The sequence below is a fragment of the Nothobranchius furzeri genome, chromosome 5, assembly GCF_043380555.1.
Source record: "Nothobranchius furzeri strain GRZ-AD chromosome 5, NfurGRZ-RIMD1, whole genome shotgun sequence".
Lineage (NCBI taxonomy): Eukaryota > Metazoa > Chordata > Actinopteri > Cyprinodontiformes > Nothobranchiidae > Nothobranchius > Nothobranchius furzeri.
Window position 1 is genome coordinate 9,273,401 of NC_091745.1, and position 18,014 is coordinate 9,291,414.

Consider the following 18,014-nt stretch of genomic DNA (forward strand, 5'->3'; position numbering starts at 1 on the left):
GATAAGAGGGGTTACATGAGGATCGGTTCAGGTGGAGGGGAAAAAAAGGCACTTCAGAGTTACCCTCCCACCAGGAGGGCAGCTTTGCCCTGCAAAAAAAATACTTCAGACAGATATGCAACAGACTTCAGACATAACACAACATAAGTGTCCACTAGGTGGGGTGGTTTGGGACTAATCCCCACTTCAGTTCCTGCAGCCACGATGAAGCAGTGCATGTCACCACAGTGTGGCTAGGGGGAGGGGCATTGAGGGTTGGAGGGTTGCAGTGACCCTGGAAAGTTTCAGCGGCCTTCCCGCAGTCCCCCCAGGCTGGGGAAGGAGACAGAGTTGAGTTGCCGTAGCGACGGCACATTCCACATATCTTCTGAGGGGGGAGTTTTCGTACTCGCAGTGCGAGTACTAGGATTGGGCCTACGTCAGTAAAAAAACCTGATTACTTGCAGGTGTGACAGCAACAGCCTGTAGGAAGACTTCTTCAGTGGGCGGAGCTACAGTCAGCAAGTACCTGTGATGGGGGAGAAAAAACCAAGAAGGATTTTCAGAGGACTTCCCACCTAAACCCATCCTTTCTTGGGCAACAATTTCATCTAAATGATCTAAAATACTTTTATTAAAGACCTTTTCCAGTTGTGTGACATTTCCTTTTGCTGACCCATCATCTGGAATGTGATACGCACAGAAGAAAGTCTCTGTCTCCAACCATGAGCTTCGTCAGCACACATCTACATATCAGTAACACACTTCCAATTTTGGCCATTGGACGGATACATTTCCTTTGTGTGGTGAACATCTCTGTTACCCCGATCAGGTCAAATGTTCATGTAGCTTTTGTTTGACATATCAGTTATCACTACAGCAACTATAAAGGATCCAAATCTCCTGTAAAACAAGCATGTAGCAGTGATTACAGATAATAAATTGTAGATTCAGTTCACTAAAAACACAAATAGAGAAACAAACGGTATTGATGAAGATGCCAAAGTTGTCAGAATGATTTTTTAAAAGGTGAATCTAAAGGAAGTGGGAAAATGCATGTGTCCTGGGATCAATACTGGAGAGCATTCGGATCTTAACTGTGAAACTAAATCGTCTTGTGGCCTCTGCTGCAGGGACATTGTTCCCTCAGCTGATAATTGGTGTAGAAGCAGCAGCAGTGGGATCCTTTTGGAACGAAGCAGGTGAAACGGCCTGTTTTTTTATTACTGTAACAGACACATGGCCTCAATATCTCGGATCAATATCCATCAACACGGTGTCCGTAAGTGTAAAGGCTAAGTACCTCAATGAGCATCAAACTCAATTACTTTCTTAAACTTGCATTTGTGGTTTTGGAGTGGTGTCACCAAATTTAGTCTCATCTTGACAGGAAAGAAAGGATGCAGCAGATGGCTCTCAACTAATCTAAAGTTCAACAAGTTCATCCAGTTTCCAAACAAGAGCTTCAGGTTGCAGGACCAGTTCTGCAAGGAAAAATGAGATTATTTGTACCAGTTGTGAAATGACAGCTCAGCCGGGTCGCCCCCTTGTGGAAAAACGAGTTGTAGCAGATTCATAAAATTTACTAAATGAGAAAAAAAATGTGTTATTCTGAGGAAAAAGATGAAGAGCGTATGCCATCTAGAACACATGCACTGGTTTATCTGGGATGCCACTTTATGTTGACTTTTATTCCAGGGAGGTTTTGAGGCCGCGGACACCAAATGAACAGGTGTTTTTAATATTAAGCTCCCTTCATTTACATCCAGAAACATTAGAAACACACTTTATTATAATATGACCCAGCAGGACTTCACCACACCTCCTCGTGGCTGTTGTGCCTCATTTTGTGTTTCTTGTTTATTTTGTGCCTCTGCTGTCATTTATTATCTCATCTCGAGTTTCTCAGCATCTTTGTGGTCATTTTGCATATATTTGTGGTCGTTTTAGATCTTTTTTTCTTTACCTTTGATCATTTAGCAGCACATTTTGTTCGTGCAGCATTTGTGTATCTTTTTATCTCACCCTGGGCCATATTTGTCTCATTTTTTATGTTTGATGTTTTACGAGCCAAGAATATTTCTTTATATCAAGTGTTTTTCTGGGAGTTTCTCTCTTCCTGGCTTTTTTTTCTGGGATGATTTCTGTTATTCCTGGGATGGACCCAGGGCTTAACTGGCTCCTTGACCCTTGACCTTTGGGTCTGTGCTTAATCTGCTGATGATTATATTCAAACAGAAGAGGATTTTCACCTTTTTTATGTGACAATGTTCAAATATTCTAGAAAACCCCTTCTCTTGACAAGAATCCACACATAAAAAAGAAAATGATAATGTTGAATTGAATCGTCAGATAATTAATTGCTTTATTTTTGTAAACTGGCTGCTATAAAGTCCATCTCACAAGGAGAAAACTCGTATAGGGGAGGATCAGGTCTTTACTGCAGGACCATGGGGGTAATAAACCGGAGGGTGGACGTGCCCCTCTCCTCCTCCTCCTCTCTGCTCCTCTGCAGTGCACTTGCAGCTTAGCAGCACTCCGGACAGGACGGGCTCCTCCACCTCCTCCTCTCTCCTCTTCTGATTCGTGTGTGTGTGTGCGCGGGTGAATGTGTGTGTGTGTGTGTGTGTGTGTGTGAGAGAGAGAGTGATAGTGGCGGCGTAACAGGGAGGCTGCACTGACAGTTTCATCCAACTCTAGCGCAGCGCAGAAGTCCCGGACAGACGCAGCATGGTGCGGACTCATTGATAAAAATCCGCGCCTCTGGAATTAAAATGAGCTCTCGTGCAGAGCGGCTCTCCTCTCCTTCTTCATCCTCCTCCTCCTCCTCACAGCGCTGCATTCTCCGCTCTAGGGCTGTTTTATGTGACTCCAGCAGAAGAAGCAGGATGACTACTAAACTGTCGCTGATAATTTTGTGCGCAATGGTAAGTCTGGCTCTTTTTAAAATTGTATTATCACTGCAATAACCACTCTCCTCCCACCTTTTCATGCATGAAAATAAAAATTTTTCCTATATGTCGCTCTTAACATCCATAAGATGCACTTGCTCTACAGTAGGGATGTTGGAGTTTTTTAGTCGAACTGAATAAATAAAAGTTCTGGGCCAGTTTGAAGAAAGTCTACATGTTGCTGCTGTCGTGTTTCTCACACACGCGGGTGTCTCCTTTAGTTAGAGATTAACAGAGTTTTGCTCCAGGTGAAATTGCAGCCACCACATGCACACTCATGCCTCTGCGTTGGTGTTCAGCCAGGTATAGTGCTGCAGGGATTTTGGGGAAATTAAACATTTTTGCCTGGGCTGCATCCAGACATCTAAACAGCAAGTTTGATCAAGGCTCTCACCTAATGACTGTATTGGCGTCTATTTTTATTGTGACACAAACATGTTTTGTGTTCACTTCTTTAAGAGGCTGGAGCAGGTTGTAAATAGGTCAATTAAGTCTGCATTCAAATAAAAGGTTGGTTAATTTGCTTGATTTCTGCATAATGCATGAGACTCTCCTGACAACAAGGAAAAGTTAATTATGGGAGATGATAATAAAGCACAGAGCAGAGGGCACATCCTTGCAGCACTCTGGTATGTCCACAGCAGCTGGTCTAATTGGGCTGCACAGCTCAGTCATCATGTGAACAGCCCTGGATGTGAGGGGACACTCTGTTATGACAGCTGGCCTAAAGGATGGCGGCAGTCGGTGCACTTTGGTAGAATTAAATTTAGAAATAAACTCACAAATTGACCATGAAATTGAGAGGAATACAAACCAAGCGTTTCACAGCTGTGTCACGTCGAGGTTTAGGGCCTGCTCCTGCTGCTGGAAAGCCGCATTTTTGCAGAATTTGATAGAAATCTGCTAATTTCTAGATATAGATATAGTTTAATTGTTTATTTTCTAGAGAACAGGTGGTTCTAACTCAAAGTTAAGGTCAATTAAAAAATCATAATTAAAATATCTTCCTTTCCTGTAAAATCTGTGCTTTTAAGTTTCGCACTGCATCAAAACGTGATCTTGACATTTTTGTAAACTTTGTGCAGAAATGCTAGGTGTATGACGAGTAAAAAAAAAAGCACATTTAGAGCATGAAGTGAAATGACAGGAAGGGGGAAACATTGAGCAAGAGAAGCAGGAATCTGAAGAGGAGAGCTGCTGGTTGCTCTGTACATCTGTTTCTGAATGAAAGCAGGAACAGAGGAGAGGGGAGGAGCTCGGGGGGACAAATGGGAGACAGAAAACACAAAAATGATGTCTCAGCAAATGGGAATTGGGTGGAAATGAGGTTTTGCTTATTACATAATAAAAGCTGCAGAACATGAAAGGGAACGAGTGTAACACTTCTTTGCTCCAGAGCGTCTGTACCCGTTTTAAACATTGTCTTGTGCACACCAGAAAACGGAGCCTCAGTTCTCCTGCCAGTAGCTGCGTGGCATTTCAGACAGGCAAGAAAATGGAAACAAAAAACAGAAAAATGAAAACCAAAACAGGGAGGCTGAACAAAGGTGCAAGCTCTTTTCTAGACAGTCAGCACGAAACACAATCAACTGCTTTGAGAAGTTAAAAATAAATCATGCATGAGTTGTTTTTTTAGAATACATGTTTGCATAGCTAATGAGCAACAATTACTCACTTTATTATGACGCTTTTTTTAAATGCATTTATTTTTCACAAATTTGCAATCAAAGCAGTGAATCTTGTTATCTTAAAGCTTATTTTTACTCTTTTAAAACGCATAACGTAAAATTAGCATTTATCTTTACATTTTCAAGGGAAAAAACATTCGTGCTAATCTGTTTTATTATGCTGGGACTGGTTCTTGGTTCTGGACACGTTTGGAATATTTAGGCACATTCCTCCCTTAATGAGACGGGAAATGGTTTTTTTAGGGATGCACATGTTGGAGAAGATTGGAAGTGATGGAGAAGGAATGTGCTTTTTCAATAACGCATCCTCAGAAGCGTAGCAGTAAAGCTGTGTGCACCAGTGGTGAGCAGAAACAGAGGCTGACATTCACAGCAGCTATCACCTTTGGACAGTAATTAAGACGGGCATGTGTATAACGTTGAGCACACACAATTATACGGTTTCTGCCTCGGCTGCAGCTCGTTCTAGGTTCAGCATTAGAGCTGATGTGCCTTTAGGGGAGCTATTAAAGCAGTTTAGACGATGGCTTTGTTCTGAGTGTGGCCCATATCGATGAAGTCAGCGTGATTTACGGTAGATTCTGATAGCCCTTAGATTTCAAGAACAGGTTGAGCACATGGCAGTAATACCATCCATTTACTTGGCGGCACACGTTCAGGTCACAGGGGCTCCGAGTTTACGAGTCAGTGACTGCATTCGTTTTTGTCATCTACTCAACTGCTCCCCCTGCGTGACAGGTGACGTTGGCGAGGACATCTAAGACGGAGCGGGCTCTGTTTCCCGACTGCAGCTCCGGCCGTTACACGGACGGTGGGGAATGCTGTTTGGAGTGTCCACCTGGAGAGGGAGTGGTGAAGGAATGCGGCGCCACTCAGACCGTCTGCGCTCAGTGTTTGGATAGTAAGTAAAGACGTTTCGCTGTTTGCTGTTTTGGAATCATCAAAATATGTTAAAGCAGCAATAAAGGAATCACTTTCAGCAGTGTGAACAAATAACACAGTCTTTTATTACATCATGAATAAATATCAACATGGAAACTCACTAGAAGACTAAAACCACAAAACGTCAACGTTATTACACAATAATGAACAAATTCAAAACAAAAGAAGTGAATCATCCGTGTTATTTTTGTGCAAAACCACGTGCAGATAAAACAGTATCTAGGTCATAACAGATGATTAATACACAATTTATCTATCAGTATTAAGTGTATAGTTTTTTTTTGTGTTAGATGTCACAACATACAAGACTGGGATTTACATGTTTTATTCTTGTAAGGGGGTCCATGTGTTTGCTTACAGCTCAGCTTAGACTGGAAACCATCAACTCCCCGTCAGTAGGCGGCAACATACTGTATGTTCTCCTCACCATGCAAAGCTAACCTCACAGTGTAGGACATCAGCAAATCTACATCTGCAGATTTGATGAGCACAGATTGGTGGTGGTTAAAAACATGTTAACACAGTAAACCCTTTATGGCAGATGGGGGAAATGGTACATGAAGAAGTCTACAACCCCCCAAGGTGCTTCACAACACAATCAGGCATTCACCCATCCACACACACATTCCCACGCTGGTGATGATGAGCTGATGCACTGCTGGAATCAGGACAGCCGAACACGGGAGCCACCAGTCCCTTCGACCACCATCAGGACCTAAGTGAGTCTCGGCTCTCAATGATCAAATATTCCCCTGAGAAAATCTGTTTATCGTTCTACAACTAATTACTTTTTAGAAGGAATGCCTGCTAAAGAAACAAAAAAAAAAACAACAGCTCAGGCATCGGAAAGCAGATTTAAGCCCTTAATGCACGAGGTATAAGACATTTATCGTTTTTAATAAATGCCTTTTCAACTTAACTATTTACAGTCTAATACTAAGAAACAATACAATTAGTTTTATTTTATGATGTAATTACATAGCAACATAACAGTAATAGTCAAATAAAGTGGGTCCTTGTCACTGGTAGGCCGTCCACCAGAGGGCAGTAGACATGCTATGACAGGTGTTTGATGAAGACACTAATCCTGATACTTCATAGGAAAACTTGGAGGGCAGAAGTTTGCTAATATGGAACAACCCTTCTTCATTTTGACTTGCAAGGACTCAAACCTAACATAAACCTAAATAACATCATGGTCTGAGGTGGTAGATCCCAAAAGTGCAGGAGGGGAAAAGGGGAACAAAATCTGTCAGCTCCATGAGAACTGAATGATCTAGCTCTGAGCCCAGAAGATGTCATTATCCTTCTCAGAAGAGGGGCGACCATAAAATGTCTAAAACCGGAATGAGTTTAGGTGAAGCCGACAACAGATGGATCCGATAAAAACATTTCATTTGTGGGCAGCAAACCTGGTACCCGACGGCTGGAAACCTTGCTCTATACAACCTTCACACACTAGATGTCACTTTGGGGTTTGTGTTCCATATTCAACTTTTATTATAGATTAGAATTAACCAGCCTGGTCCTGCTTTTGCACAGCAAAGAAACACTTTTCAAGAGCATACAGGCATCATCTGCACCTAGACATCAAGAGGTTGTCTTGCATGTAAACAGAGAAAGGTGATGCTAAACAGCAGCTGCATCTTTCCGTAACGCAGATTAGCCTTCAGGACTGATTAGAATATTTTCTCACTTCTTCATCCTACTGTTCTCCTTTTGAGCAAATCCCATCAACTTTTGTCATCCTTCCCTGCTGTACTCACTTTTCTCAATGAGCCCCCCCCCCCCTCCTTTCTTTGCTATGACTCATCGTCTGGATTAGCAGATAAGATGGTATTAGAAAAGCCAGGCACCACAGGGCATGATCTGCCCATTTCTCATGCATATGGTTACATCAGTGCATCTTTACTCATTTGATCCTGCTAATTAAACCATATTGAAAAGACTATTGGAGTTTCAACAGTGAACAATTACCCTCCTCAGTCTGCAGGAACAGTACTCGCTGCTGATAAACACTCAACAATTACGTTGAAATGCCCAAGAGGTCGCACCTAATTTCCAATGTGACGGGATTTTCACATATTTGAATATTGTTTACAGCAAATAAAAGCATAACGCGGAAAAAAACCCACAGGACCAAGGAAGATGAAATCTATCAGGAAGCGCGCTGGGGTTAAAGGATAAAACTCTGACCTTACCTCAAAAACTAGCACCATCAATACATTTTCCAAAGAGCTGCAATGAATAATTAACGGGTTAAATCTGACAAACCCATTTCCTGTTTCATGGTAAATATGGGCAAATCTGTATTTACCACGACCCCCCTTAATGTCCCACTTCCTGCCGGTTAAGCCCCCACCCCATGTAGCCACTAGTCTTCCGATTCCAGCATCAGTAGCGCTGAAATATTTATCAGTCTCTTCTATTTTTCTTTGCTTTAAGGAGAAACAAGACTACTGACCTGCATTGCTTCTCAAACCATTCAGAAAGGCTTAGCCTTAAAACTGTCTGGAAAAAAAAGCTCCAGGAGACAGTGTAGAGTTTAAGAGGTTGGCCAAAACTCTGGGGATTTAAGAAGGAAGGAAAGTGGAATCCCAGACGCGTCTGGTCGAGGGCTGAAATGGAGCATCTCTCCTAAATTCGGACTGGGAGAATTGGGAAAACGGAAATTAAGAATAGTCTCTGGCAGTGGAGAATGGTTTTTCCATAAATGTTCAAAAGATACAATATAAAACATATTGCTGCTATATTAAACAAAAATGTTCACTCTTAAAGAGCAAAATCCCTGAGAAATAGTCTTCTACCCCTATTTCCTCCTTTAGCCGCTGATAGGAAATAGATGGAGAAATGCTCGGATGAGAAAAGCCGCTCAGATCTACATCACACTGTAAAAGAACGTTCATGGACACGTGACGAGGAAGGCTGTTGTTGAATTGGCATTCGGAAGAGAGCAGAGCTCATCTTAGCTTGTCGAAGCTATACAATAGCATTAGCAACTCCACCACACAGCAGAACTCCCCCAGGCTTGTGTTATTTGTGGACATAAAACATCCACGTTGCAAGTCGGAGGTAGAGTCATGTTGCTGTAAGCCAATCAGAGGCGAGATGCCAAAAAATCAGGAAATAAAACTCCACATCCTGCCATCTGCTGCTCATCTGGCCGACTTCTACTTCCTGAAACAGGAGCGCCAGAGCTTTAATCCCACAGGGATCAACTGACAAGGCATTCATTTATCCTCAGACCACTGCAAATGTGTTGAAAAAATGGGCGAACTTGGTCTTTAAAAAATAAAACAATATTTCCAACTAACTCCATGAATATTCAAAAACACGTTTCAAATGTGAGTAAAGCAAGGCAACGATTGCACAGAAATTATTCAAGCAGGAAAACAGACCAGTTTGATCCATCTTCATTCCCTAAAAGGTTTAGTTGTTTGGGAACAGCCTCTGTCAGTCTGTGAGGTGAGAGAAATGTCCAGCGTCACTAAAATCTTCCCCTAAAAGTGCTGATTGGGAAGAAGACCACTGAGCAGTACCAAGGCCATCCACAGCTGCATTATTAATGACACTAATGGGAGCAGAAAAACACCAGTGTTGGTAGAGGGGCTGAAGTGGCACATTTTAAATAAACCCCCCACCCCTCGCTCACGGCCACTTCCCCCTCCACGACCGTCCCATCAGCCAAACATAAAAACTCGGAGCTGCTCGGTTCATCGCTCGACTGGGGACAATTAGACAGAGTCACATATTTTATTAAACGAGGCACTTCCCATCTATTGCTTAATGGCCTTTTACTTTCTTCCTTTAGCGGTAGATAAAAGCGCTGATGCTTAAATTAAATACATCTCATCTGTGCTTGTTGTGCGCTCTCTGCATATGGTCGCGTTTACGAATGTTTACAAGGCCTGCAAGCGGGCTCATGCATGGAAGTTAAAATTAGAAAGGAAGCAGTCTGCACGCTGCGCGATAATTGAAATGGATGAGTAAAGGAACTTTACAGGCTCAGCTTGGCTGCAAAGAAAACAGGACTTTCAAGCTCACTAATTCAAATAATTGTTTACCTTGGAGGTCTGCTGTTTATCTGGGTCTGGATCGTTTGGTCAGTGCCGTTCCAACTCTGCCTCCAGACAGTAATACGAGCAAGAGGTGAGGACAGATGCAAGAACAAAAACAGATTACTGTATTGGATGGTGGATCCGAGAAGGAAGCAGATCTCACAAACAACCCGGGTTGATTCAGTTTTCCTGACCCTTCCAGTCGTACATCAGCACTTTCTCAACACTTTGATGACTAAATTATGTTTTTTGAACTTGGGGCACCAGACCACCCTCTGAGACTGTTTCCGATTATGTTGCTTCAAACAGCCTCGAGATTCATTCAAGCAAATCTAGCGGCTGCTTACGCGACATTCTGTCTCCTCTACCTGCCTCCGTATCATTACCTCCATCTGCCGCAGTCAGGCCCGCCTGTATAATGTAACGGGGCTCAAATCGCCCGCCTGGCTGTGCTGCTGTTTACAAGGTGTTCAGAACTTCAGCCGGTGCCAATGTTTACTCGCTAGAGCCGTTTACGGTGCAAAAGCAAGTGCTGGGACATGGCTGCGGGGATTTTCACATTGACAATCTGCAGTTGCTCAACAAGACAGGCCCAAAGCAGTTCTTATAAAACACACACACACACACACACACACTCTCAAACATGTGGGAAGGCAGATAAGAATTGCGCAAAAGTTCCAAAAACCCATATAGAGTCATGTGGTTTTGTTTAGTTTCACCAAGTCCTGATTATTTATTTCACTGTGAAACAAAGGGGATTAAAACAAAGCAGTGTAAACCTAATATGGGCCTCATTTTGAAACATCACACTGAAGTAGGTGGTGCAAATAAATAGTTTGAAAAGCAGCTTTCGATTTAAACCTCCAGCTGCAGTGGCGGCGCCAGGGGGGGCACTAGGGGGGGCGCTATAACTACCCCTGGATTAGTCATAGCACCCCCCAAGTAAATACTAGATTATTTTTTTTACAATTTAATTTAAATTTAACGTGTGGATGTGATAATATTTAACATACAAAACAAAAATAATCAGTAAATTATCATATAGATAGTAAAAACGTAAACCAAAACAGGAAATTGATGTTAACCTTTGACCTCATTTTGCACCTGTGAACCAGTGAAAGGTAAAGCTAGTGGTAAAATGGATCATTTTTGTTGCCCAAATTTCCACGGGTTCAGTCAGAAATGAATGAATCTTTGGAAGTGATCTCAGACCCACAAAAACCTACAGATCTGGATGAAGAGTCAACCCTCAACCACCGCAGCAGTCGAGGGTTTTGCCGCTGGAAATGCTAACGCTAACGTTAGCTAACCTTGCAACACTATAGATGGTTTTCTGTGTGGCTGTATGTGTTTATGAGTTCATGGAAAAGTCAGCGATTGTTCATATGTTTATGATGTTTATTAACTCATTCACTGCCAGCCGTTTCCTGATCGCTAACGGCCTTCGCTGCCAGCGTTTCTCACCGTTTTTACTGTTTTTTTAAGAGTCACAGAACGTTGTGCGCTAGCATGATGTCGATGCCAAAACAACCAAAACAAAGCGGAGACTCACCTCTTACATCAGGAAGAATCCGCGTGTTTCGAGCGTTATCCGTTCTTTCATAATCCGTTGTTGAATTGTTATCGGCAGACGCTTTTCCGGTTCGCGCCTCACTCTTTTTACAGGAACGGCCCAAAACGATCTCCTAATACATGGATGGCCTGCTTCCTGATCATGTGACGTGTGACGTATGCGGATGAAGATCGGCTTCAGGGCTGAGATGTTTGTTCTCTCAGCGCGGGGGCTCATTCCGATGCTCAAACAGTAAAAAAATGCAAATGATGACTTTAGTCGTCAATGGCAGTGAATGAGTTAATGATTGTTTCAGGTGTTGTTGAGGTGTTGTGCACGCATGTGTATCTGCTAGTGTTGAAGGTGTTTTAGAGCACAATAGGCACGCATGACCACTTCCTTCATAGCACCCTCAATAAAAAGGCTAGCTCCTTCACAGCACCTGCAGAAAAACATTTCTGGAGCCGCCACTGTCCGGCTGCACTTTGGCGAATCCCAAAGTGTTGTGCATCAAGGATCCAACATTCACATTTTGTAATGTTTGTCTCTGAACTTTTGCAAAGTGACTGCTCTCACGTTGAGCATGTCTCCAAAAGGAAAACAGGGAACCTGAGCGCGGGGATGCAGCCTGCGTAATGAATCTGAGCTTGTATTATTTTCAACCATTGGGCTCTCTACTCGCATCTTATCCACTAAAACACACTCATGTGGCACACAAACACTCTCCTTCTGGCCGTATGCATAATTCATGAGCCATCCAATTATATCTGAAAATAATTCTATATGAACATGCAATATTAATAGAACCTGCTGTGCTCCAAGGAACTCTTGATGTAAGAATAAGACCATTTGAGGTCAACACCTCCGCTGTGATGAAGTCTAAATCCTTCAGACCTGAAATGTTTCTGGAGAGCAAATCTGAATCGTTTGAAGTAATCAGCAGACATTTAGTGACTGACGACTTCTATCTCATTCTGCTCAACACATTTCAGCTATGATCTACTTGATTTATTTCTCACAGGTCAGTGAAATGTGATGATGCTGTGTTTCAGAACTAATTTCTTGGAGGTGTGTTGATTTTTTTGCAGTTACTATATATCTGATTAATAAGGAGAGTGTAATTTATTACCAGCGTATGTTGTTTGGCTTGTTATTTCCAAACCAAAGCAGAAGAAAAAACACAGTCAATGGTTGAATTTTTTAATCAGCTTCATTTTTACTGAAAAACCCCAGATTTTTTTAAACTTATATTTATAGGTAAATATTGACGTGTGAAAATCTGAATTAGGATTGAATCACACACACGCACGCACACACGCACTTACATACACACACACACACACACACACATGCACACACACACGCACTCATGCACGTGCATGCTCACACACACACGCATGCACACAAGCACGCACAGACACACACACACTCACGCACGCGCGCGCACACACACACACACACACACACACACACACACACACACACACACACACGCACGCACGCACGCACGCACGCACACACACACACACACACACACACACGCACGCACGCACGCACGCACGCACGCACGCACACACACACACACACACACACACACACACACACACACACCGCTCTGACTTTGGGGACATTTTTAGGAAACGTTTAATGGCCTGTATTTCTAGCACCTTCTGGAGCCCTAGAACCCCCCAAGGTGCTTTACATCACGATCCTCACCCACACATTCACACCCTGGTTGTGATGAGCTACACACAGCTGCGCTGGGTCACACTGACAGAGGAGAGGCTGCCGAGCGCTGGTGCTACCGGTCCCTCCGACCACCACCAGCAGGCAAGGCGGGTTAGGTGCCTTGCCTAAGGACACAACAGCAGCATTCTCTGCTGAGAACCAGGGTCGATCCCACAACCATCTGATCTACTGCTACTCAACCAAGATCATCTTAAGATTGCCTCTCCATATAGGTTTTTCTTTATGTGAGCAGAGCCTGAGAATGATTTCTGTATAACGTTTTTTGCCCTTAAAACAGTCAGATTCAAGCCGAATAAACAACCGTTAAGAATTGCTTTAAAACCATCGATATATATACTTATACTTATATATTAAAACACACTTACTTCAAGCAGAAACAGTTGACCGATATTAATTAATGTAATTCTCACAGTTCTGTGATATTTCATGGCAATTATTTAAACATTTGATTTAACATTTAGTTAGTTTGACGAATGTTCCAGAACTAAAAACCTCCAGGGGCTTTTCAGATGTTCACCATGTTTATGCGGACGCTGCACATGGCTGAGATTGTTAACGTTTGCTCAGCGCAGCACAAACACATCGGGATCGATATCATAATGAGCAGCAAGCTTTTGACTCGCTCTCCAAGAGCACCTTTCTTGTCCCTGAAGCACAAATCACCAAGAACACTGTGGATGAATGTGTTCTTCTGTCTAATGAGCCTGCAGTAAACATGATTAATGTCATTAGACTCAACATTTATCTCCTTTTATTCGCTTCTCATATTTTCTCGTGTTTTTCTCCTAAACTTCCTTACTCTTCTCTTCGTCGTCCTGTGCTCTGATCTGCAGGCGAGACCTTCTCCGAGAACGACAGTCACACGGAGAAGTGCAAGCCCTGCACTCAGTGTACCGGCTTGATGAGAATGGAGACGCCGTGCACCGACTCCATCGACGCAAAATGTGTCTGCAACTACAACTACTATTACAATACGCTCTCTGGACAGTGTGAGCTGTGCACTGTGTGCCCAGTAGGGCAAGGCGTGTACTCTCACTGCGACCATCATCATGACACAGTGTGTGAGGAGTGTGTGGATGAGACCTACTCAGACCGGGAAAGCTCCCTTGAGCCCTGCTTACCCTGCACCATCTGTGATGAAGAAATGGATGAGACACTGATTGCTGAGTGCACGCCCAACAGCGACTCTGTCTGCCACAGTAAGTCACTAACTTGTCACTTTCCTACCTGCAAGTACAAGAATTGTCAAGTTAAAATTCAATTCAATTCAATTCAATTGAGTTCAATTCAATTCAATTCAATTCAATTGAGTTCAATTTTATTTATATAGCACCAAATCACGACAAGAGTCATCTCATGGCACTTCACATAATAAACATTCCAATCCAGGTCAAATGGTAAATGGCCTGTATTTGATATAGCGCCTTCTAGAGTCCTGGAACCCCCCAAGGCCCTTTACAACACAATCAGTCATTCACCCATTCACACACCCATTCACACGCTGGTGGGGATGAACTACAATGTAGCCACAGCTGCCCTGGGGCACACTGACAGAGGCGAGGCTGCCGAGCACTGGCGCCACCGGTCCCTCCGACCACCACCAGCAGGCAACGTGGGTCAAGTGTCTTGCCCAAGGACACACAACAGCGACAGACTGAGCGGGGCTCGAACCTGCAACCTTCCGATTACGGGGCGAGCACTTAACTCCTCGCCCACGTCAATGCATTAAGCCAATCAGAAAAAATGTTTCCTATATAAGGAACCCAGCAAATTGCATCAAGTCACTGACTAGTGTCAGTGACTTTACAGCAATCCTCATACTAAGCAAGCATTTAGTGACAGTGGAGAGGAAAACACCCTTTTAACAGGAAGAAACCTCCAGAGGATCCTGGCTCAGTATAAGCAGCCATCCTCCACGACGGTGTGTGACTGACTGGCGAACAGTTCAGGTGTAAAAATTTATCAAGTGTGCTATTTATTTTCAGTTTTGATCAATTTTATGGTCACAGCAGCTCATTATCACCATTAGACATGCACCAGTTATGAGACATACTTCATTTTACGATACTTGTGAAGCTCTAATTTACTAATAACTACTAAAATAAATACTTATAAGAAACAGAATAGAATAATTTGAAAAAGTTAAAATGTTTTAAACTAATCAGGGGGTTTGTTAATAGTTTATTAAAGGGATAATTCACATTTTTAAATCATTTTCTTGAGCCAGCAAAAATGACCCGTTAAAGGGTTAATTAAAGACCACCCAGCTCCTATCGCCCCCTGTGGTCAGAATTTTCCACTTGTAACTTCAGACTGGCGGGCCGCTCTGTTGGGAGCTGACATACCTGACATACCTGGCGCTGCAGTCTGGTTCCAGCACGTTTCCTGCATGATCATGAACACCAACACAGTTTGTTTGGTCTGGTTTTTACATCAGCTGACCACTAATAGTGCTTCAATCAGATAACAGTTGGCTTGAACATTTTGGATTAAAAAACTAAAACAACATTGAGAAAGTTTAGAAAGCTCTCAGACGTATATAAACACCTAGTCCCATGACTGAGCAACAGCACTCTGCAAAATCAACTCTCTGCTGTTATGTACAGAATAATTGAGGTCTGCTTTAGTCTAAAGCCCATAATATGTCCCCTTTTCATTTTTCCATCATTTGAGAAATCTAATCAGTGAGCCCTGAGAGGTCATGCATTTTGTTTTTGCTCATAATGTTGGATGATTTTGTTTTGTCTGGATCGGAGCCATAAAACCTGCGCAGTCAGACAAATTCACCAGTTTGTTTTTACATCATGACTTATGCATGGAGGCTAAAAGACCTAAAAAGTTACAGATCACAAACTGCCTTCGCTCTGAGCCAATGGAGCTTGGTGCTGCAGAATCATATAAGTCACAGTCACACTTGAACAAACCACCGGGAGCTACTTCCTCATGTGTCTGTGGGCCCTTGGTGGTGAAAGGTCAACTCTGGTAAGCCTGGAGTTGAAAGTTTTACCATTAAAAGGTCAAAGACTACTGCAGAGTCAACATACAATGATCAATAAGCTGCTCACCCACCCAGCAGAGCCGTGGTTTTAGCGTCCAGCAGCATAGGTGCCTTGTTGCTCAGGAAGCTGTAAATTCACTTGGGTCGAAGCATGGAATTCTCCTCGTCTTTGCCCTAGGTGGCATTTCGCTTGTTTTTACGGTAAAAATCCGTCTCTGGAAGACCTAGCGGATAAATCACTGTAACGTTAGACAATAGACTACAATAAAAGCCTCTTCCCACAAATTCATCGTTACAGTAACGTTCTTTCTCTTGCATCTTGAGACACTCCAGCTGTGGATTAATAAAATATTTCTAAATTTAAAATGGAGAAACATTTATTAAATAGAATTTTTTCTGAAATCGACAAATTCTTGGACACAGACTCGCTGGAGGGTCCGGGATTTTATTCACCCAATCATGTAAATTAATATGGAACACAAAAAACCCACTTAGTTGTTTATTTTCACTGGATGGTTACGTTCCAATTCTAATCAAAGGTATTGAGACTGAAACAAGTAGGGATGAGCCGGATACTCGTTTCAGATGAGTATCCGGTACGGATAAAGCATTTTTGACGAGTACGAGCATGACACGAGTAAAACTCGTAAACATCTGTAATCGTGCTGAAGGAAAATCCTCATTGGGTAACTGACTGTCTTCACGCTCTGTGATTGGCCAGTCACATAGAGCGCCCGCCCCTCCCTACACACAAAACTCTCTAGCCGGTGTCGGTACAGGATCTGCTCGGGTGCAAGATCGGCTCGGTGTCCTTCGACTGCCGATGACGTCAAAGTACGGCAAACCCACTCGGACAAAATACACTACACATCTATACTGTTGGAAAGAATTTAGCAGTTTCATTATTAAAATAATGTTTCTTAAGAAGTAAGTTTGTGTTTATAATGGTATTTGTAAAATAAAACACTATTTTATTCATAATGTTGAACTCCTCTTTGAGCACATCCCTTGAAGGATCATAGGTATTAGCAACACCTGTGAAATTGTATTTGCAGGAAAGAAGCGTGTCCCATTTATTGAAGTATTTTGTGTTTAGAGTTTTTGACGTCTTGTCCATGCGTAGTTCAGTTACACTCATAGCTGCTAGCCAAAACTCTGGAGTTAAAAGTTTTCTGGCTTTACTAAAATACCTGTCTGTACTTATTTGATTGATGATGGTAGTTTTACTTTCTATTAGACTCCAAATGTAATCATTTGGCACGTTTCTAATTCATAATTTGTAATAATGTAATCGGTGAAATTAGCATTAGCATTCCTATGGGTTTTTCCACGTATATTAGCATTGCGCTAACCACTCGCTGCCAAATTGCAGCCTTTGCGATTAGAAAATCTCCTTTTGTCACATCGCAATTTAGTTGCACATGCAGTTAATCGTTCAGCCCTAATATACATGCAGCTCTATGCTAAAAGTGTATTTTCAAGGTAATGATGGATTTCTTTGTAAAAGTTGTCCATCTTTCCAACAGAAAGATTTATCTGGACCAATGTAACGTGATAACAACGTAATGTGATTACGTCATTCCGTAAGGTTCATGTTCAGCCAATCAACTACTTTGACGTCACCGGCAGTCGACGGACCCCGAGCCGATCTTGCACCCGAGCAGATCTTGTACCGACACCGGCTGGGATCGCAGTCCGTCCGGCTCATCCACGCACACACACAGACAGTAACGGATCTCGCTGTGATGGCTTCAATGTTGCTCACGTTTCTTCAGTTTTCCCTAGGTTTTCTTCAGCTCGCCTCTTTTTCGGTTGAATATTTAAAGTTACTTTTTTTGTAACTTACCTGGTGCATTTGACAAAACAGAGCTGACGTGCTGCATCAGTCACCTCCGCTCCGGTCGGGTTTTTTATTTTTTTTTACTCCATCTCTCTCCCTCTCACCTTCTCTATCTCTCTCAGACACACACACACCTCAATCAACATTATTTTGTTTAACTTTGTGTGGGAAAATGCCAAGAACTTTAAGAAAAAAACCTGTTTAATCAAATTAAAATTATATATATATATATATATATATATATATATATATATATA

General features: G+C 42.6%; 1 protein-coding gene across 1 annotated transcript in view; it reads left to right on the top strand.

The window, feature by feature from the left end:
* Positions 1 to 2,601: 2,601 nt before the first annotated feature.
* The window catches only part of ngfra (nerve growth factor receptor a (TNFR superfamily, member 16)), a 31,705-nt gene continuing 16,292 nt past the window's right edge, over positions 2,602 to 18,014 (top strand). The window contains exons 1-3 of the mRNA XM_015948773.3: positions 2,602 to 2,906; positions 5,357 to 5,519; positions 13,753 to 14,118. Coding sequence (XP_015804259.1) covers positions 2,754 to 2,906; positions 5,357 to 5,519; positions 13,753 to 14,118 — 682 coding nt within the window. The 5' untranslated portion in view covers positions 2,602 to 2,753. The remainder of the gene's footprint in view (positions 2,907 to 5,356; positions 5,520 to 13,752; positions 14,119 to 18,014) is intronic.